This window comes from Camelus bactrianus, chromosome 11, assembly GCF_048773025.1.
Source record: "Camelus bactrianus isolate YW-2024 breed Bactrian camel chromosome 11, ASM4877302v1, whole genome shotgun sequence".
Lineage (NCBI taxonomy): Eukaryota > Metazoa > Chordata > Mammalia > Artiodactyla > Camelidae > Camelus > Camelus bactrianus.
Genome location: NC_133549.1, coordinates 25,388,548 through 25,412,008, shown reverse-complemented (window position 1 = coordinate 25,412,008; position 23,461 = coordinate 25,388,548). Strand labels below are relative to the sequence as shown.

The window sequence follows — 23,461 nt, the reverse complement described above, 5'->3', positions numbered from 1 at the left end:
TCAAGTTCAGAACCCCAAGAAGCTCTGTGGAGCCGAGGCCTGGAGAGCCCCAGGGAAATGCCCGGGAGCTACACCTCGGAAGGAAGGTGAGAGGCAGGGGTCCACTGCGCTCACAGCTCCAGCGGCACGGTATTGTCCGGCTTCGTGTTACCTGCAACAAGGCAGTGTCACACAGAGAACCCAACGCTGCGTCTGAGAGCCATGATGGGACGGAAACTAGGACAGAGGAGGGTCTTCCGTAAGGAGCAAGCGAATGGGTATTTTCCTAACTTCAAGAGACTCAGTAATAAACCAGTTAATTAATGAACTAGACCACCATTTCTTCATTTATTTAAATGCTACTTTGTTCCAATTACTACCACCCCCCACCGCCAAAAAAAGAATGCAAAATTCACACTGGAGAAGTGTGGTGTCAGGGACTCTGACATGCCTCAGTCCCCTGCCTGTGGCTCAGGGATCACACTGGGTCCTTTGTCTTCCCAGGATGGGGCTGCCACCCAGCAGCAAACAACTGACACGACCCCTTCTCCCACCGGGGACAGGCTGCCAAATGCTCAGCGCCAGGTGTCAGCTCCACGGTCAGGCTTATCAGCCTGTGCCTGGAATAACAGACTTCTTTCCTCCCAAACACACACCTGAGGGGCAGTCAGCACCAGGATGGATTCCTTCCTGCTTTCGGGCTGAGTCCTATCATGTCCAGAGCGGAGTCACAGCGGATTTCTGTCAAGGGCCAGTGGACAGCACCATCCTGGTGCCGAGCTGTCGAGCAAGTCGGGGCTGGCGAGGGGGCCTGAGCGATTCCCACGCAGCCAGAAGGGACGCCTGGCCCCTGACAAGCTCCCAACCATCCACGGAGACACCGTCTGCCGCTTACAGCTCTGGTCTCGGGAGGACAAATTTCTGGAAAGTAGATGGGTGGGGAGAAGGCACAGCTGGCCTCCGCAGATACAGGGGTATGTATTGTCCCACTTCTGATGCACTTTACTCCCCAAAATATCCATTGCCAGGTGAAAAGCTCACAAGTTATCTGATGGTCTCTGGGAATGCAGGGCTGGACACCAGAAGGAGGAGAAGTTCCTAATTCAAGGCCAAAGAAAGGGTCTATGTGAGTAAGAAGTAGCAACTGGCCTTCTGAATACTTCCACATCTCTCTTTCTCTCCCCTCTTCTCTCTCTGTCTCACTTTTTGGGGTTTTTCGGGCAACAAAGAGCTGAACATGGAGTTCCCCTTTCTAGATGGGCTGCAGCAGCCACTGCTGGTCTACACCACAGAGTGATCCTGAAACAGAGACATCAGAGTGAGGCGCACGCAGCGTTAACCTAGACTCAGCTGCGGAGTTCCTTCAAGTCCTTGGCCAGTCAGTTACCCGCCTGGATCCTGCATTTCCTCAGCTGTAAAATGGGGTGAGAGGTGGAGGTAATGAGACCAACTCCATGAACTTGAGGCTGCCAAACTCTACGACCCTCTTCTGCAAGTTCAAGCAGCTATCTGAGTCCCGGGACATCCGCGATGACAGCATTAACCACAGGTGGAAACGTCAGCAGGACCAGCGAGCGGCAGCAGTTGGCTGGTTCTGTCAGTCCCAACGCAGCATCCAGCTTGTTCAATAAAACTCCCAGGTGAGTCCATGAAAGCTGTGTAAGATGTCTTCTAACTGCCACAGGAGTTTCCAGGCTTGGGGAGGAGGAAAGCAGCACCTGCCGCTGGCTGCCAGGGGACCAACTGGATGTTTTCACCTGTTAACCCAACAGACTCCTCAGTCACTGCAGGGGGCTGAACTGTGGCCCCAGAAAAGACAAGCCCACGTCCTAACCCCTGGAGCCTGTGAACATGATCCTATTCGGAAATAAAATCTTTGTGATTAGGTTAAGGCTCTCGAGATGAGATCATCCTGGATTTAAGGTGCGCCCTAAACGCAATGACAGGTGTCCTCATAAGAGAAAGGCAGAGGGAGACTTGAGAAGACCCAGAAAGGAAGGTCACAGGAAGACAAAGCTGGAGATGGAGTGATGTGTCCACAAGCCAGGGACTGCTGACAGCCACAGAAGCCAGGGCAGAGGCGTAAACAGATTCACCCTGAGAGTCTCCAGAAGGAACCAACCCTGCGGATCCCTTGACTTCAGACTTTTGGCCCTTAGAACTGACAAGAGAATGAATTCCTATTGTTTTAAGCCATCCAGCTCACGATGATCTGTTACAGCAGCCCCTAGGAAACGGATACAACCATCCCAGGGACGAGGTACGCACCATCATTCCATGTTACTGATGAGCAATTCAAGCTCAGAGAGGCTGAGTCGTTTGTCCCAGTTTGCTGGGTCCCCAGCGTGCGGGCTGATGGACCCACTACGCTCACGACACCAGGCTGCCTTGGTCTCACGTGAGTGAGTCTCAGCGGCTTCGTTGTTTAGACACGAGGAGAGTGAAACCAAAAGTTAAGTGGCTTCTCCCAGGTTGCAGCTTCTTGGTGGCAGGGCCCCAGGCAGGATCCAGTGCTTCAACCTCATTCACTGATGAGCTAACCACTTGCCACCCCCCGGAGCCAGCTATTTTGAGAGCCCGTCTTATTATCACCACAGTTACCAAGACGTGGAGCTTCACACTCATTTTCCCTTTGCAACTAAATGGCTGAAAAGTAATGGTGTCAATTTTAATGAGGATCAAGCAAGGCTCCTAAAAGGGCTCCCATAAACAAAAGCATGTCCCTCACATACAACAATGGCTCGCTGTTTAATTCCAGAACACAAGAACGTCACTTAAATTACACGGCTTTTACATTAAAGTGCTTATGGGAATGCCTTTCCAAGGAAGAATTTCAATAAAAAGATCTCCCCCGGTTTGATGCTTCGTAATATCTGAACTCCAAGCCTGCGTATCATAGCAACAAAAATAAAACCTCGGAGAATGTGAACCAGAATGGACCTCACTTTCTCTGGGAAAGAGTCTCCGGTTTTCTGTGAAACAGAGACGTGGCTGAGAGGCTGTTATGACGCAGCGATATGTTAAACCCGGACCTGAGAGCCACTAGAAATTCGCTGTTCAAGCCTGAATCCCTTTTGTTTGACTTTGTTGAGATGTTCAGAATGACTGTCAGCCAGCCTTGTAAGTCTGCACGAGACACTCCAGCCCGACTCAATTCTTATTTTATTAGTGCTTCTCAAAGCAATTACTAGGGTTTTGAGCAAAGATTTCACACCTCCATCTTTCCTGAAAATGTCTTCTGCTCCACTGACTTTTGGCTTCTATTTATAAAGAAGGTTCAAGGCTTGGAAAATTATTGGGGTTGAGCTTTAATGGATATTCCCAACCAGCATTGTGTCATTATTGGCCCACGTTTAGCTGGGCGATCTCCCAAACTTGTGACATAATCAGGCCTTTCTCTGCATTTCTCCATACACTCTCTGCTCCCTCAACATTACACCACTGAATCATATGCTGTTTTCAACAAGACTGATTGCCAGGGGATTAACATTAGACAGCACAATTCCATTATTCAGCAGCCCGATTCAAATCCAGCCCTAAACTCTAAGAGAGATTTCAGGGCTTCGCAGAGACGAGCTGCCAAGCAAGCTCAAAGGGGAGGTGGGGCGAGGGGCTTTTGAATGTTTTACATAACAACTCAACCTAAAATCTGCTATGAGCAAGACCCCCGGCTGAAGTGGCCGAGATACGACTCCCGATTCCTGGAACGGCCCCAACCAATCTTACTGCACAATTTGTAGACCTCTGCAAAGCCATGATCCCCAAAGACTGCTGCAGCACAATTATTTTATTCCCACAATAAATGAGTTATTTTCAGAATTAAGTATTTAGAACTTTTAGCCCCAAATCTTTCTTTCCTTAAATAGAAACACTTTCATGTCAAACTCAGGATACACGAGGCCCAAAGTAAAATCCAAGTCGTGTGCTCTGTGATCAATAGGCTTATGGTACGTCAATGCCAAAAGAAACGTTAACTGTTTTCTTCTCGTCTTTGAATGTTACTTCTCTTTGTGTTTGTTCTGTAAAATATCTGTACATAGTGATTCTCACTAAGAAACATTTCACAAATCTGTGAGAAAAGAGGGCTCTAAAATTTAGGTTTTTACAAGTATCTATAGACTCTCCATCATACAAAAACCTTTCAAATTTCACAATAAAGTGTCTGAATAACAAATGCTACTTTTTCACTGAATACTGCAAATGGAAATAAAGATTATATCATGCTTTCTAAGGCAGAGTTTCTTATGGATTTAATTTAACTTGATAGGAAATTAAAATGGTTTTCTATCTAATTTTCAGTTAACCTAAAACTTCAATTAACTTCAAATCTATGTAGCGCGGTTAATCAAGTTTTTGCAAAGTATTTTAATGGCTCTTTGGGCAATTCAAGTATCTATGGGGTCTCTCTCCTCAAAAGAGTTTATATTTTATTGAAGGAGAAGAAATGCCCACATGTGAAACAATACTAGGGACACGTGTGCAGGAAATGATGGAGAAAAAAAAGGCTTTGTTTATAGATGCACAGTGGGTGGGCATGAGTTTGTGCAGTTAAAAAGGGTCACATTAAGGTGAGATGAATCAAGGTGAGCTTTGAGCTGAGACCTTAGCAGGAGCCAGCAACCTGCACGTGGAGATGTGTAAATCGATGAGGTCACCCACAGCAAGGATTCAAGGACAGGCGGCCCTACGGAGAGTCAGGGTAGATGACAAAGAGAAAAGATGGCTTCTACAAAGATCTCAGCCCACCATCCCACAACGAGACACATCCTACACGTAAGTTTATCAATCTCCCAACAAGACAGAGAAGCATTCTTTCTTCATCAGTTACAACAAAACCCATCATAATAGACCAAACTTGGGAAGACATTTGAGTTTCCAGGATAAGCTATGTGGACTCTTAAGATATTTCATTAAAATAGCATATTTATCTCAACACTTTGATTAAAAGGTATTCATAAGCCCATAAAAAACTATCTTTTCATAGAAGAAATAGCTTCTAGGAACAGACATCGAACTTGTAGTGCCCAATGACTTTCTTCCAATGTAACTGAAAGGTCCCTTAATGTTAACCTTCCTCCAGCCAGCTATCAGCTCAGTCATTATAATGACTTTTTCCTTTGCTCTACAGTCAGCATTCTACAGTTGCCCTTCTTTCAAAAACAACATTCTCCTACAGCCTAAGTGTACCCTTTCCCTGCGCACACTAACATTCATTAGAGTAACCTCAGCTTCCAGAACATCGGCACATCTCACACCACATCCTCGTGACATAGGGTGACGCTTGCCCCCATGGGGTTTATGCATAACACAGAAAACCTGGCTAATCAGGGAAAAGAAACACTGTCAAATGATAGAAGAATCTTTCCCAAATGACAGCTTGTGTTTAGAAAAAATGAAAACAAACCAATTCTCCTCAAAGTATAGGGAGGAACAAGACTCACTTTCATAATTTCAAATGAGTCAGGCTGCAGCAGGCTGGCGTCCGGCTGCCACTAGGGGAGAAGAGACTCACCAACAACATCGAGGTGGTACGTGTGATTGATGGACCCGTAATCATTCTCCACCACACAGGTGTAATTCCCTTTGTCGGACGGGACCACGCTTTCCATAATAAGGCTCCAATGCTGGTTTCGTACCTGAAAATATAAAAGTAAAGGTAGTCTACTGAACAATCTTAGTACAGAATACCAGGTGCTTTGCTTTCTTGATTTAAAAAGAAGTTGAGGGAGGCAAAGAAGGTAGAAAAAAAATTACCTGAATTCTAAATTTTCCTCGTAATAAGTACTCAGAATGGTGACAAAGGAAAACAATAATTATCACCAGGGCAGATGTCTGGTTAGCTGATACTGACGTGTTCAGATACCAAAGAACGTGTGGAGAGGGTCTGTCACTGTCACAGGTTGGAAGGTTCCCCCAGGAGCTGCCAAAGGGCCGGGAAACCAGAACACTAGCCTGCACGGTATCAGTGTTCCCAGGCAGGTGAGCTCCCAGACTGCTCATCTGCTGGGAACCCTCAGCCCCTCCAGCACCAAGGAGCCACGCAGAGCCCACGCCAGTGAGCTCATCCTGTCTGCCAGCCCCTTGCCCTGAGTGCTTCTTCCCACCTCAGCTAATTTAACCTTGACTCTCCCAAGACGCCACAAGGCAGGTGCTGATATCGCTCCTGGAGCCTTCGGGTTGAAGGCCTCTCAGATCTTTCCCCACAGCCCTCAGAGGCAGTCGGGACATCTCAAGAAGTTTCAGCTGAGAATAGAGTCTGGCCTCTCCCATCTCTGGTGGTGACTGAATAGATGCTACAGGTTTCTTAGAGATACAGGCAGAATTCCAAATATGGGAGCAATGAATCCTTAGGAAACTTAAGTTGTGTATCTGTTTACAAACTCCTTGAGACTTTTCAAAGATAAGGAACACATGCGAAGAGAAGTTATTGTGATTCCCACCCCAGTTCTGTCAACAAGAAAACAGGCTAGATTCTAATATTCCCACCTTGCTTTTAAAATATTTCAGTAGACCCAGCTTTTCAAGTAAGCATGATTTTTCCTTATTAAGACCAAAATGCAGGTTTCATCTTTCAGGTTCATGGCTTTAATATTTCTCTTCCAATCCAAATCATTCTTTCAAGGTCTTTTAGACAAGGCATTCTGGAAAAATGGAAAGGCCAAAAAAAAAAAAAAAAAAAAGCCAGGGCCTATGCATCTTAACTATCATTTCAGGAATTTCAACTGACCTTCTGAATGATTCCCTGAGCACTGCAAGTGTTTTCTGGCTTAATCACATAAAACCCGATAATGCCAGCAGAGCCTTCGCAAGCACACGAGTGATTCAAGGAACTAAATTAGAGAATAAGAGAAAATCATCTCATGGATGCTCCGTTGTAAAAAGAGGAGGGCAGAGCAGCTGTCCACGTTGAAAAGCAGAGCCGACAGAGGTAAGTGATTAGAAGAACACACTATAGCACAACTCTTCGTGTCAGGCATTCAGTTCAGCACGAGCCATCACCGCAGAGTGGAGTCAGGGATGCTGAGTCCAAATACAAGATCGCTGCTCATCACTGACAGTCTTAGGGAGGACCACACGGGTGAAGGCTGGACTCCTCTTAACAGAGCACAAGCACTGAATTAAGACTGAGTTCTGGGCTGTCACTTTGCTTCGGCTGCTGTCTGAGACTGACGCCCCCAGTACAACTATGGAGGTGGCTGCAGAGTCTAACGTCATGGAGCTGGTGGTGGGGAGATCATCTGTCATGGGTGACATGCCTGCCAGTAAGTGAATTCAAAGGCAACAGACCTACAATGGAGTTTACTCTCTACATTGGCAAAGACTTGCTTTCTGCTCTTGGCTGGGCCACAGACTTTTACGAGAATCAAAACAAGAGGCTATGTTTCCTCCTAGGTGGGACAAGCTCCTTCTTGGTAGGAATGTATAGAAGGAGTGTTCAGAAGGAGGACAAGATGCGGATGCTAAAATTTCCAGGGCAAGGAGAACTGTCTATCTAAATCCTGGCCCCCTGGGGGCTACCCAGGGGCTGTAGGCTCAGAGTGTGGAAAAGGCAGGTACCAGCTCCTTGATTTAACCACAGTGGGACCCTCCCTCTCCCCAAGTTCTCAGAAATATCAGGAATGGGACCCTGGGGCCTCTGAGGAACCAGTCACGTGGAGGGTAACTGAGGCCCTAACGTCACCAAGCCACGTAATCCAGCATCTAGCCCTGCTGTAAATATTCAGTTCTTTGAGCCCCCTCTCAAATGTCATGCCCATAAGCCCTTAATCATGGCTAGTGCCTGACTCTGGACCCTTTCCAAACTGTCAATGTCTTTCTTGTGCCTGGATCCAGATCTGGCACAGAGCGTATTCCAAATGGAGCTGACCTGAACCACGCAGGGAGGGCAGCGTCTGCCGCGGCCCGAGACATTAAATCTTGGCCAGTGCAGCCTGGCATGCCGCTGCCTTTTTTTTTTAACCCGAGGGCACATGGTCAGCTCCAGCCTTTCGCCGGGGCTGTGGCATTCCACGGTAAGATCCCTCTCCAAGGGCATGTGTTCCCTGAGTGTTTACTTCCTAGAGATGCACTACAATAATGTTAATACGTCAGCATTTATAAAATGCTTTCCCAATGAGAAACACATTTACCCAACAGGGTGTTTCTGCCCCTTCCAGGGACCTTGGTACTCAATCAACAGTGCCCCACACAGCCCTGTTAATATTTATTTTCTTACACCATGGCTCCAGGATTTGATTCCTTGACATACCACCAATCCCAAATTTTATGAGCTGTGGCATTTTCCGAACGGATGCCCTTGGTAGCTGCCAACAGGGAGACAGACACTTTTGCAGGGGACATCCTACCATTAACTAGCGGTTGCTTAACGACAAGCTACAAACAGTAACTCTCCAAAGATGGGGAACAGAGGCGCAAAGATCTCTGTGTTTTTATAAACACTCTGTTTCCACGCCAAGATTCAGTGTAAACCTAAAGAAACTGCAAAAAATGTTAAGATGTCATCTTCAACACGGTTTTTCTCAATTTCTCAGCTTTTTAATGCTCGGTTTGGTCAAATAGCACATAAACCACCTTGGCTTTCACAGAAGAGGGAATGTAAATACCCAATAAACATATGAAAAAATGTTGAACCTCATTAAAGAGAAGGGAAATGCAAATTAAAACAATGATGAGACACTGTTATTCACCAGCTGATTAACAAAAATTAGAAAGATCAACGTCATTGAGTATTCGGTGACGGTGGGGGGGAACAGAGACTCAAACTGAGAAGAGGAACAGCAGGTGAGAAAAACCCTTCTGTAAAATAATTTGCTATATCTGTTAAAATTAGCAATGCACATTGTTTTTCGGACCCAGTTAATTCCACTTCTGGAAATCAGGCCTACACAGAAAATAGCACGATTACTTCAAGGCACATAACAGGACTGATGCTTCAAGCATCAGTTTGTAACAGAGAAAACTGGGATCTATCAAGAGGAGACTCATTAATAATGAAGAGTTTATTCCAAAAGAAGCGCATACAGTCATTAAAAAGAATGTGGTATTCTTATGCTCAATCCTGGTAAAACACTATTAATAGTTATTGATAAATAAAACAAGTAGCCTGAATACAATTATATATACCCCTGATTTCATTTTGTGGAAGAAAAAAAAAAATACACACACACACAACCATATAGGTACCCATAGGCCCGAATCTGTAAGCATGACTTGTAAACACACAGGTAAAATCAGAAAGAAAATATATTAAATCATTAGCAACACACTTTATATAATTAAGTAGTGGGATTACGGATGTTTACTCTTTGCATTTTCACTTCTCAAATTTAAACAGAAATCTCGCGCACGCACAACAAAAAAGTGAAATAAAACGTCTCTCTCCACCTCCCTCGGGCAGCGGTCGCCCTGCAGCATCTCTGACTTCTCCGGCCTGGCCGACCGAACACGGAAGCCAGGGAGAGGAGAAACCCTGCATCAACCGACACAGCGCAACTCCTTCCTTTCATTCCTGCTCAGGGCCAAATCTTTGTGGAATGCATCAGTATTTTTTCATCTGCCAAGGACCAAAACGAGAGAGCGTGGGGTTTCAAAACTATGTTCACTAAAGACTTTAAAAAAATACACTTCAACGCTGCAACCAAGCCAACAGAAGCTAATAGCCTAAACTCTCTTACTTGTAATAAAACTGAATCCACAAACATTCCACCTGCTGTCATTCTAAAGACAAAAGGTGGCCCAGACAGGTTTCTTTGGAATTCCTGTTACCTAAAGCCTCCCGGTTGCATGTTAAACCCCCAGCCTTCAGCTGACAACTGGGAATGTCAACTGAGTCTGTGTGACACCAAAAGGTGAAAGGTGGGAGGCCAAAGACCCAGCTGTCACCTGGATGTTTGCTTTCCACGTTGCAAAAAACTCTGGACATTTCCAAATACCCAGGTGTTTGATAACAAGCAGAATAAATATCCAGAAGCTGGATGGAAAGTTTAGCTCTGGGCCAAGGCGATGAACGCTATGTTCGTATGATGGTAATCCTCCTTCCACCAGCATCAGGGCCCAAATTATGGAGAAGGACAGCAATCCCTTTACACCCTGGGCTTTATAAGATGACCCATGAACTACAGTTCAACACAGACTAGTTGTTATTAGAATGCATTAAAACCTTACTATCCCACTCCAGACCCCTATTTTCAGCTGGTTCCTGGGGGACTTCAAACCATCACTCCAGGATGTGTACACACCACCTGAGCTTACATGTGCCAAGGGCTGTGGCACCAACTGCTGCCTATCACCACACAGACGTGGAGGCAAATAGCTGTTTAATGCTTCAACTCCAAGAAGTTTGCTTTTCAGGAGGTGTCTGAACAAGAGTTGGACGAGCTCTGATCTTCAAGGATCAGTGGCAGAAACTCTTCCCTCTACTCAGTAAACAGTGGACCAGGGGAGGTGGGAAGTAAATTACAAAATGCAAGGCTGTTCTTAGATGCCTGTTCCCTGGCGGTGCCCAGAAAGGTGCATCCACTGCCTTTTGAACTTAACTCAAAAAATTTCATGGCCTTCCTTAAAAAGCTAAACAGAATCACCGTGCAATCCAGCAATTCCATTCGTAGGTATTTATCCAAAGGAATTGAAAGCAAGGACTCAGATACTAGTCCACCAAGGTTCATAGCTTCATCATCCACCAACAGCCAAAAGGTGGAAAACACCCAAGTGTTTATCAACAGATGAATGAATAAACAAAATGTGGTATATCCATATAATGGAGTATTATTCAGCCATAAAAAGGAATGAAGTTCTAATTTATACTATAACATGGTCAAAACTTGAACATACTAAGTGGAGTAAGTCAGACACAAAAGGACACGTTTCCTGTGATTTCAAATATATGAGACACCTAGACAGGCAAATTCAGAGATGGAAAATAGATTAGAGGTTACCAGGGTCTGGGAAAGGGAAGATTAAGTAATTAATGCTTAATGGATACAGAGTTTCTACTTTGGGTGATGAAAAAATTTTGGAAATAAGTGGCAAATTTTACATTATACTTTTACCACACACACACAAATCTCACCAGGTCATGGAAGCTAGAAGAACAGCGTCACACCACCAACTTTGCTCTCGACAATATACCTTACACCAATGGGTATCTGTATGTTCTTGGGAAGCCATTTACTCCTTCAGTGTTTTTCATTTATTATAATGGTGGGCTTCTTTTTTTTTTAAATAAAACATGGAACCACCATTTGAAGAAAGCAGTTTAATAAGACCATGAACTTTGGAGCAAAAATTGCCTGGGTCCAAAGGGCAGCTCCACCACCTAGAAGCAACATGACAAGCCCCATCTCTAAAACGAGCAAAAGAACAGCGCCCCCTTCCTTGGGCTGTGCAGGGGACAGAGCGCCATGATACACAGCAGGCACCCAGAACAGTCAAGACCCAGGTAAGCGGTCAGTACATGTTGGTGAATCCCAAATACACCTGCTCTTCATCACAGAATGCTCGATCTGGGATTAAAGCAGAAATGTCTTGACTGAAAAAAATCTCAACAAAGTATATTAAAAAGTATATTCATAGTGATTTTTCCAAACAAACATCCTTTGGTGTTAAGCATAACATTTAATAACTTAGAAAATATAAATCTAACCAAGGCATCAAAACAACCAGTTTAGTTGTCACTATAAGAAATTTTTTTGAGTTGTCTTTTCTCGGACCTGAAATATACTTGGAATCTAACAGTCCATACTCTACAACGCTTCCCTCTGCCGAGGGGCTCCATGAGAATTCTAACCTCTCGGATGCCGTGGGCTCTTGTGCCAATTTCAGGGCCATGCTGAGGGAGAGCTTCATCCCGTGATCTCTCTTGGTTTTTATGCAGTTAGTTAAGTGGCATGACAGTGGTTTTTAGCAAAACTCACCTCCTCTATGCTAAATCATACCCTACCTAGGAAAGAGTTAGGGATTGAGGTAATCTATTAATTATCTCAGTCATCTTCTTACTCTTCTACATTTGATTGTAATAACTATTCAGAGCCCTAGTAAATATCCAGCCTGAAAGGCAACCTCTGTTAAAAAGAAAAATACATGCTGTTGTTTAAGATGAAAAATGGCTGATGCTGGGTTATGGTCATGCTACTAAATCACAGGTTTTAGTGCTGGAAAGGATCAGACGATGGAGATTTCCTATCCCACCTTCTCATGTTAAGGATAAGTGATGTGAAGCCCAGAGCTTAAGCAACTTGCCCACTGTCCAGACTGATGTAAAAGCCCAGGCGTCAGCACAATTAGGGAGATATAGTTTTGCTTCAAGTCATGCTTTGTCATTATAAATAAATTAATAACATCCAGCCAGCCTTTGCCCACATACCAAGAAAAACAATAATTTGACTCTTAATCACCTAAGAATGGCTCAGCATGAGTTCTTTGATAAATAAGACTGAATCACAGGACACCAAAGAGCTCTATGGGCCATTTTAATTAAAATGAGCTTTCTGTCCTAATTCATAATTCTCTTTGACTTTGTTTTGGTTTTTTGTGTTCCTTCTCCCTTCAGTGGCCACATATACATAAAGCAGCAGACCAGGGCCAAAGTGCCCGACCCAGAAACAGGCAGAAGGGGCTCGACAGACAGCTGGGCCACCGGAGCATGACCACGGTTTATGGAATTAGATTTATGAAGAAGGGGAAAAAAAAAAAACCACAGAAATAACACATTTGTTTGTGGAAACTTTCAGGTCCTGCTTTCTGGAAAAATACATCTTGGAAAACTTGACACTTTGCTTCTTCATTAAATAAGCAGGCTAAGGGCTGGCAGTGAGGGGGGGGACATTTAGACGCCACTCTGGCCCTTCAGGTGACAATTAGGTCTTGCTTTGGAGTAAAGGGCTACGGAATGGAAACTACAATTGTACGAAATGGTTCCCTCACGTCAGGTGATCGGAGGCACGGTTCTTTCACCGTGTGTGTAAGTAACAAAGCAAACGTCAGAGGGAAACACCCCCCGTCAGGACCTTGCTCCCTGCTCTGCCCCTGTTCAGGCCCCATGAGCCAAGGTGGGCAGGAGGGTGTCAGCCTCTGTGACCTTTAGTGACTTCACGACCTGGGGACCTAGGGAGGGTCTAAGACATCATTAACAACGCTTATGCTTTAGGTAACTATGCTTTCCCAAGAGATGATGGATCTCTCTTTTTCCCTTTCAAGTCCCAGAAGGCTCTGGGGCTCAATGGAATTTCTGAGTGTCCAGTATTCCCAAAACAAATGCCCGGCACGACAACTGTTGTGAAAACCCCTTACTGAATCCAGGCTACCTCTGCATTGTTGGGGCGACCACCACCCCACCCACCAGGCCACTCAGGCCCACTGTCCCAGCCTCTTTCTCCAAAGAGAAAGCCCCGCCAGACAAGAGATGCACCCTCATCATGGCCAGCCAGCAACCCATGTTCCTAAGAACGTGTGGTACTCCCCTCCCCTTCGCCCTTTTCATTTAAAAGCAAAACAGATTTGAGATTTTTGTCCCCACACGAATTCCACTTCTCTTTCACTCCAGAAATGACTCCAACATCAAACAACAGAAATACTCTGGTCATCCGTGCCTCCTTGGGGAGAGGCTAACGGTATTCTGCTGGAGGTTCCTCATTTTGCTTTTAGAGCATAGCTGCTCTTCATTTAGCAGAATGTTGTCATCAATAATCAAAACTGAACTGCACCTGTTAAAAATCAAGCAGCATTTTCTCATTAGGCACCCTTAGTCTTTCTGCGTGTTTGTAATCACTAATTCAGATTTGCAAAAAAGCTCCTTACCCATAATAATGATGTTGGTCCTATTTATTTTGAGACCAGGAGTTTCTGGAGGCTCATCGACCCTTTGTACTTATTTCCAAGGCTGTCTTAAGGAAGGAAATGAGTTAACCACCAGGATTTTGACCACCATTCTTATACTTATGTTGTATTTAAATAAATCATTGGAACTGCATCAATTATGTTTTCAGAGAACATGTGGTGGTTAGAACAATCCCAGGGGCCCTGATTTGAGGGGTTTAACTCTTCCTTTACAACCAGCATCACCTAATGAAATCTTTGTCTATTCATTGTTTTTAAAAAAAAAAAGAAAGAAAGAAAAAGGCCAGCCTCTGATTTCACTGTATCAGTCAAAGAACTGAACAAAGAGACAAATCATCCTCCACCTACTATTTCCACCAATGAGCAGGAGTCATGGAAGACAACTCCAGGACTTCTACTCCACAGCTTCAAAGGCGTCCACCTTGCATATGTGCTTCCCATCTGTTTCACACACAAACTGCCTACACGTGCTCTCAGAAATTTACTCGTAGGCTTTCCCAATTATCCTCTGGGTTTTGGCCTCTAGAAAGTAATTTTTCAACGTTAAGACAAAAGTCAAAAGTCCTTGCGGAAGAAATGACTAACGCTCTCAAGATGAGTTACTGGGGATGGTATTTCAGGAAAGGGCTCCAGGACCTATTATGCAGAGAGAAGCATTTGAGCACAGCACCAATGGAGGAGGGGCTCACGTGCCATCTAAAGTGATGACAGCATGTTAATACAGGTGAGAGGTACACCAAGGAAAGTCTTCCTGGGTATCACACTGCTGCCACCAAGAAACCCTCCCCTACTTGGCTCTTAAGGACCTAGGGCCTGAGTTAATGAATACTCTGTTGTACCCACTGTGCAGGTTTCTCTGATGCTTCCAGTAATCCCCATGTCTCCTGATACACATGTCCTCAGATAATCACTGTTCTTGGTGACTTGCTTAACAGTAGAACCCATCAAAAGTAGTGGGATGGCACTTCCATGATTAGGTTACAAAGGCTGTGACTTGTCTTCTCAACCCTTCTCTCTGGCCCGTGTTGTCTGCTCCCCATCAGGAAGCCAGCTGCCATGCTGTGAGCCACCCTACGGAGAGGCCTACGTGGCAAGGAACTAAGTGTGGCCTCCAGCCAACAGCCAGCGAGGAACTGAGGCCCCTAGTCCAACAACCTGCAAGGAAGTTAAACCTGAAAACAACTACAGTGAGTGAGTCTGGAAGCAGATCCTCCCTGGTGACCCTTCAGAGGAGACCCCAGCCTTAAACGAGGCCTTAATTACAGTCCTGTGAGAGGCCTTGAGACAGAAGTCCAGCTTAGGGGCACCTGGATTCCTCACCCATGGAAACTGTGAGAGAGTCAATGTTGTTGTTTAAAGTTATTAGGTCTTGGAGTAATTTGTTACACAGCAATAGGTAACTAATACATCTGTTCATGTTTCAAATGCACCAAAGAGTTTCTCAGTAAGTTTCCTTAAGTCTTCCTCATATACTAAATTCAAGTTCTCCCTTTCCACACTAAATGATTTGGAGAATTCACATCACTCTTTCTGAGACAACTCTCCTTCAAACTCAGCCCAGAATCCTTTTCTGATGTTCTTCATCTTAGTACCACAAGGAGCCAACACCACTGCTCCCTGCACATCCATGGGACCACACATTCTTCTAACTTCACCCATATCAGTGTCCTGATTGCCAGTTTTTTTGCCTGCCTTTCTGTCAGACAAGGAGCCCCAATGAGCTAGTGCAGTGCTCTGCCCAGAGCCTAGGACGGTCCCTGCCTGAAGGACACTCAATTGACATTTGCTGAATGGATGAACAAAGGCATAAACAGGCATCTTCAGGGAGATGGTTGTCAATTTCAGCCTCAACCAGAGTGATGAGACTGTATTTCACCACATTCTGTAACAGTCTCTTCAGAATCCTTGAGGATGGAGGACAAGGAGATTGCCTCTGTCATCTTGGAAGCATTCTCTCTTAATAAGTAATATTTCACACTCCAGTCTCTCATCCAAGTCCAACCACTATTCATACAATCCTCCTTGAATAGGGCAACTGTACTTACACTTCTCAAATTCTGCTCCAGTTTTAGTTTTACAGACCATAAAACATATAGAAAACAGACTCTCAACTTTCGACCTTTCTGTTATTAAACTCTCTTCATACAAAGAACAATGTAAATGGGGATTGTACTTTACAATTACATGCAAGTCCAGGAACTTTCTAGAAATATCAAATATTGAAGCAATCAATTATGATAATTACTGACCTTTTAAAAAAAATTCCTTCTAGTTTCGGCTAACATTTGACTACTTAAAAAAACGAAGAAATAAAAATTTAAGAAATAGATTATTTTGAAAGCTTCATTCTACCTTATAGCCTCCGATGCGATGTTCCTGCTTAAATTCCTTCCCGTTTTTCAGCCACCTCATAGTTGGTGTTGGACTCCCCCCAGCTGGACAACGGAACTTGACAGTGTTGGCTGCAGGGACGGCGTGAAGCCGTTTTTCCATCTTTTCCGTGTTGGTCCAGTACGGTGCTCCTGTTTTGGAAAACAACATCATAATGTATATGGATGGAGAGCTTCATACCCATTATAAACTCCTGACAGGTAAGATCACTTTATTTTGTAAGTGAATGACCCAATGTTTTCAAAACCTTTGGGTAATGTTTACATTAGGGAAACATTTTCTGAAGTCTGATCCAGCTGGCCTCACAGAAGGTCCCTGGAGATGGGCTGCTGGATAGTTCATGTCTATTAACAGGGAAAAAAGTGTTGGAGGTACCTTCTAACCCTTGTTCTCAGTGCCAGAATATAAATTCAAGAATCATGGTTTAAAATGCTACTTTAGACACACAGTGACAACAAATACAATAATAACAGCAGAGTCCTCCAAAAATATATCATTTTAGATTGCTCCGCCTATGGAATGATTACATTTACACCTAAACAAGTCATGCTAAAAAGTCAACTTACCCATTGGCACTTTACTTTAAAGGGTAATCAATAGTATAACTTACCATCTCAATAGGATAAAATAATTCACGGAGGCACAGTTAATTTCACAGTACTTTATATGACAGGCCAACAAACCATATTACTAAACATATTTCAATTTTTTTAATGAAAAAAAGGTTTTTTTTTTTCCCCTCTCTCCAGTGGTGGTTGTGAACATGGTAATTCTACCACCACGTCTAGGGGTATAACTTAATAGGCGTCTCCCAATTAACACTAAAGATAGCCCTCAAAGACAGGGGTAGTAGTGATTTTTTTAAACCCAAAGAAGGAGATAACTTTTTGAATTACCAAAGGAAAGACATTCTTTCTAAATAAAAGTTGTAACATCAATCGGAAATACAGCCACAAATTCTGCAGGCCTGCTAATAACGGCGCATGACCACCATTGACTGAGTCCTTCTTATTGGCAGATGTGGCGGCAAAAGCTCTCACATGTTTAACACATTAAAACTGACAATAATCCGAGGAGAAAGGCACTGTTATGATCCCTGTTTACAATGGGGAAACTGAGTCATGGAGAAGTTACATAATCTACCCCAAACCACAAAGCTAGGAAGAGGCACCACCAGGATTTGAGTCAAGGCAGTTGGCTGGATTCCAGAGCCCACTGTCTCCCCTACTTTCCACGGCTAGTAAAAATCGGCTTCTCCAAGGCACTGGAATCCGTATCTTTAACCTCTCTGCATGGAGGCCTGGAGTCCAGGACAGACAACCTTGACTGAAGGCACACTGCCTCCTGCATTACTGCCCAGGACTTCCAGTGAAATCCTGTACAGCGATGTAACTCTTCACATGTATGTTTCTGTCTGAGCCACCAAAATCCCCGTGTTCCCGCCTAAAGCATCCATCAACAGGGCCATAAACATTCTAAAATATTGTGGAACCTTCTAGAACACTGAAATTCTAAAAGACTGATCCACTACTGCTTATTTCTGGTGCAGGCTAGACTGAGGAATGGCGCACACACTCCACAAACCAGAGGCAAAATGGGCGTACGAAGGGGCTTTTGTCTCCGATGCGGATTTAGAAGTTTCCTGCTCAGTTCTGTGGATGGTGCAGCTCGTTCCTGGGGAAGCGATGCCCTTCACTTAACAGCCAGGCTGTTAATGGTAGAATTAGGAAGTGGAAAAACCGCTTCCAAAACACCCTACCCCTCTTTGCCTCACCCTTGCTCTTGAAACCTGCTGTAAAATGCAGAGCTGGGATTTCTTAACAAGGACGGTTGTGTCTTCTTTATCCTTCTGCTGATCTAAGTGTCAAGGTAGTGGGGTATAGGTGGTGTCGACATGATGCCAAGACAGAGCAAAGTGAGGCCAAAATTGTCAGTCATGCGTACCAGACAGAGAAAGACCAGAGGGAATGTGGAAGGGGGGACAAGGGAGAAGGAACAGGGCTGCGTTCTTTTGTCTGAATCCAGCTGCATCTGTAATGAGTAAGCAACTTGGTACCCACTTGACTTGGGGTGTCAAACGCCCATAACACACCTATTCTTTTGAGGGTTCCCCAGGGAGTACCCGATTCCTATTTATCGCAAGTCTCCCAGGGTCTGGCATATGCTGAAACAATTTCAATCACCTTTCATTTTAAAAGCTTCTACTTAGAGCAATCCATCCACAGCCACGAAAAAAGAAAGCATTAAGAGCCCAAAATAAGTAATGAGCTTTGTCGCTACACAAAGACTTTTACAAATCGGACCTAAATGAAAAGCATACCTCATGCTGTCAGGTGTCTGCACTCATGTCATCTGTTTGAGTAAACACAATAGCCTATTCATGTGAATTAGCTAAATATTAATGTAGTAACTCTTTCAGATAGCATCAATTACGGCTGCAATGATCCTGTGGAATGTCTTTTCTTTTTTACATAAAAGAAATCAATAGATAAGTGCGCACATACCATTAGGCATGCTTTCTACATTCCCGAGGCCGAAAAGTAGGACTGAGCTTTAGGAACTAGGAATGTGGCTCTGTTCCCCTCTCGCTGGGCTAAGCTGCTGGGTGAGGCTGCAACCCGCAGGGGATCACCCCAGACCACATGAGCCCGGACGGTCCTGGCCTGTGGCGACAGCGCCCTGGCAACCAGCACCTTTTTCTTGGCGCCTAAGGAATGATTTAAGGACAAGGGTGAAAGAATTCTGCTGGAATTTCTGGCAGGTAGCCACTTCCCCAGGGTGAAATTTCAATCACCCAAACTGCACCTATAAAACCTGCTTGTGCAAAACAGACACACGGCCATGTTCCTCATCTAAAGTCTCAGAGATGGCAGGTGGGCGGGGCGCCACAAAATCTAATCCACGATGTAGGAGCCAATCACTAACATGACTATCGCTCAAAACCCGAATTCACAACATTCGCCTTCCCTGAATAATGATAAATCTCGACTCAACAGAAAGGGCTGTCAAGCCAAGTTTTCGAGGTTCCACGTGTGGCAGTGTTGGGTCACCCCCAACCCTTTATCCAACCTCACTCGGGGTGAGTGCTAAACGTCACACAGGCACAATGTGCTTTTGTGATGAAGACTTCCTCTACGATGCCAAGCACACGAATCTTTTTAAGAGCATGGTGCTAGAGGGGGAGGTTATTTTATTATTTTACAGTGGCTCTTCCTGAAATAAGCTAGTTTTATGCAAAACTTGAAGAACCTGGAAGAGCTACAAAAATAATCGCACTGTAGGCACAGCCCTGCTGTGTCGCCGCCATCAATGGCCCCATGTCCTCTGCAATCTCTTCCTGTCTTCAATATTTCCGGCTCTGCTTGCAGTCTGGACACATGGGAAGACCAGGTCCCTCCTAAGAAGGACAATGGAGCTGGAGAGAAATAGGGAGAAGGCTCCTGAAAAGCTTCTCTGCCTAAGGAGTCATCTTTCATCCCAAGGCTGTGAACCACATTAACAACCTTCATTTGGAGAAGAAACTCACCGAACAAATTAATGATCTACAAAGAGATGACCCTAACACACAGTAGGTGCTCAACAGGGATGGCCAAGGTCACACCACACTGCTTGGAAGACATATATGACATCAACTTGGTCTTCCATAATGTTAGGGACATAATTAATAGAGAAGGAACTGTGGTATAAATCCCTGATGGCATTAAAAAAAAATGAATTATACTTAGGAGTAAATAATTTGACCTGGAGGATCGGTATGGCCCCTTCTGCTCTGACATCCTCAGATCTCCTGATGCAGCAGAGGTAGCAAAAGAAAGATGTACTTACTCATAAAATACTAAAAACAAGCAAGTGAAAGGAACAGTAAGACCCAGCCAAAATAAACCAGTAAAATCCCATCACCAAGGTTTGGCATACCTACTCATTATCATGTTCTACACTGAAACAGGTACTGTACACTAGGAATAATGCTAAGTAAGTACAATTTTAATTTAATACAGAAGTCTCAAGATGCGGCTGGCTGAGCAGATTAAGGAGAAGATTCATTATTCCATCTCTGAGCCACCTCTTGGTTATTTATGCGTGATTCCATCAGCAGGGTGTTTCCATAATGAAAAGCACACTCCTCAAGGTCTGCTGACCAACAAGAGTGGATCACCTGGACGGTGCAGCCTGAGTCATCTTCAAACCATGGAGCAGGAACTCTAGTGTGATGGATGGATGGATGGATGGATGGATGGATGGAAGGGTGAACCAGAAGGACAACTATTAAAAGCCTGAGCTATAAAATGAGGGAGTTGAACTGAATGTGCTGATAAGGCCCCTCCCAGTCCTAACATTCTTTCCAAGTACCTATATTCCACACAGATACTGATTCTGTCAATAAATGGCCAGATAAGAGGATTTATTTTGACCCTGCAATTTAAACTTCAGGGGAAAACTTGGGCTGTTGAGCCCACTGCCACAAAGACTCTTACTTGTCCCGACACTGACATCTAAGGTTTACGGTCTTTTTTCCTCCTCTCTCTCTCTAACCAAAAAGAGAGGCTACAGCCCAGCAGTTTAAAGGAAAAACACAGAATCATATTACCACTGTACCAGAAGAGACCCCAGTGACCATCTGGCCCAACGGCCGGTGTGGTCAATGTCATGCAGAAAGGTTAAGTGACGTGATCAAGGTCGCACGGCCAGAGGCTGGGCTGAGGCTAGACCCAAGTCCCCAGCTCCCTGAGCAGAGCTCTTTCAACCACTCCAGACTGCCCTTTGAACTCTCCCATGGAAATTAAGTCAAAAGCTCAAGATTTATGTGCGCTGTGGCCACTGATGACTGCCAACTATATTTTTATTGGTGCAAAAATAAAAAAAATAAAAACACAGCCTGTTTCAGCTCCTAGATTAAGTCTCACAAACTCCCCAAAGCTCCACTAAGGCCTCTGTCTTAAGTCTATAATTAGGGCCTTTAAAAATATCACTAATCAGGACATTTCAATGCTTTGACCCCTGATGAGGGAGGAGATGTCTCTGAGCGCTCCATCCCACCCCTGCCGCAGACTGCAGTTCGTCTGTTTTCAGTTTTGCATACAGAAAGAGAAAGCAAATCCAACAAAAGATGGAGATGTGAGTGGAGGTGTGACTGGGGGGGATGGGGATTTCTTTATCTGAGACATCTTATTAAAGCAACAACATGCTGAACAGCAGGTCATTTGATAAGAAAGACATTAAAACAAACCAGACAAGTGACCCACATGTGAAGTGCCTGAGTCCCCTGGGAGACCAGCTGCCCGTGGGAGTTCCCATGATCTGCCTTCAAAAGAGAACCTTCCAGTCGCTGGTGATGCTGTTTGACCAGAGGGGAAGCCGTGAAAGAAAGGATTGTCAATCCGGCCGAATGGATGGAACACTATCACCAGTGTTTGTGATAAACAACCTAGCCAATGTATGATGAGGTTTTCATTCCAAAGACATTTCAAAAAACCATAGGAAGCTGGTGCATTTTTTAAAACTTTGTTTTCTTCAATTCCTGGCAACTGCAACACAGTGAAAAAAACAGCATTTGCCAACTTAGACACAATCTCTACCAAGTAAAATCCCAATTATAGCAAAGGTGACTGTGAATTATTACTATTAGCAGGACCATCAGTGAAAGTTCAGAATCTCAGGCCAAGTACCATCATTTTCCCTCGTTACTTCCAAAAAACAGACAGAAAAAAAAAAATTGCCTTCTCCCTGACGCAGAGTACAGGCAGCTGCAGGTCTCAACAGGAATAAAACCAAAATAGAAAATTACCTTCTCTCTCTCTTCACTCAACAGAACCACTCCAACAGCAAGAATCCTGGTACAGCTGTCTTACCATCAATTCCTTCCAGTTAAGCAGCCAACCTGAACTTCTGTCTATCACGATCTTCCCAAGAACTAAGTCTCAAGCTCTTCAGAAACAGTAATACTTAAACACAAGCTAGAGGTCATTAAAAAGTATCTTGAAAAAAAATGGACAGGTCTACGTATTTGCTGCCAGATAACCCATTAAGATACCTAGTACCTGGGGAAGGCAAGGACTAGTTAAGTTATGCTTTCCTATGCTAAAGCATGACGCTTGAACCTTTCAAAACCCTCAGCCTGGATGCATTTCAAAAATTAGCATTTGAAATTGCAACTTTCTGTCCGGAGAAAATCTCTTTCACCAAAGGGCATATGTAGCAGCATTATTTCCTGGCAGCCAGGCTTGTAATGACATCACAGGATTGTTCCGCTCAGGGAAACGTCTAGCACTGGTAAGGTGTGAGGTCATCAGCTAGTCAGCTGCTAAAATATGACCGGAGAATGCCCTCCACATCTGTGATGGAAGAATTTGACTCAAAAGTGGTGGGGGTAGGGGTGGGAGGTGGGGTAGCCAGATCAATCAAATCAGTCCATTGCAGGGATTTTCAAAGCACGTGCAACAGGATGCTAATAGATGCTACATTTTAAATAGGGTCTTATGGTCAATAAGTTTGGAAAACCCTGGGAAAGGACAAAAAGAAACAGATGTTTTACTACAGAACTTCTCAGAACTTGTATTATGCTGATAGACACTGGAAGTCCCCAAGAAAGGTCACAGTATGAGGTATTTTCCAAATTCATCTCAAAACACAACTCATTTTTGGCAGAGAAGTATTCTGTACTAGGGTTCCAAGGGATACTCTTTGAGAAACACTGGCTTATTCTCTTTATGTGCAGACCAAATCTGAACACTGCTCTGTTTTCAAGGAGCTCCACAGAAGATACGTGTGAGGACGGTGATTCCACAAAATATTCATTCAAGATCCAGAAGCAACCTACTGGCAAGGCAGGTCTGAGATACTACGCAATACTGCTCATGAGACAATGGAACACTCCCAGCCACTCAATCTGCTTGTGCAAACGAGGAAATCCTCTCCAGAGGAGCCCACTTTTAAGCTGGGTCTCCCAGGAAAGAGTTAAGGTCAACCTAAACATTGCAGGACATTCATAAAGAAATCAAATCAGACTTGGACTTGGATGTTAATGGATACCAGTTTCATGGCCAAAATTCAACCATCCTGCCTTAATTTTTGACTTTTTTTTTTGCCATTATATTTGGCTACCTTAGTTTTTATTCTCTGTAGAATCTAAGAAGAACTCTACCAGGAAGATAAGCTTGCCTTCTTCGAGTTAACCACAAAAATTAGATAAACAGTAACACCAGCAGTGGGAATACCCTGGAATAGAGTTTTCAAGTCAGAAGATGTGGAACTAACATCA

The 23,461-nt window shown here is 44.3% G+C and overlaps 1 protein-coding gene across 20 annotated transcripts in view; it reads right to left on the bottom strand.

Moving 5' to 3' along the window:
• The window catches only part of FGFR2 (fibroblast growth factor receptor 2), a 100,690-nt gene that overhangs the window by 46,685 nt on the left and 30,544 nt on the right, over window positions 1-23,461 (bottom strand). For all 20 annotated transcript variants that reach the window (XM_045506595.2, XM_045506593.2, XM_045506594.2 and 17 more), the window contains 2 exons: window positions 16,165-16,334; window positions 5,492-5,615 (listed from right to left, as the gene is read on the bottom strand). In XM_045506595.2, coding sequence (XP_045362551.1) covers window positions 5,492-5,615; window positions 16,165-16,334 — 294 coding nt within the window. The remainder of the gene's footprint in view (window positions 1-5,491; window positions 5,616-16,164; window positions 16,335-23,461) is intronic.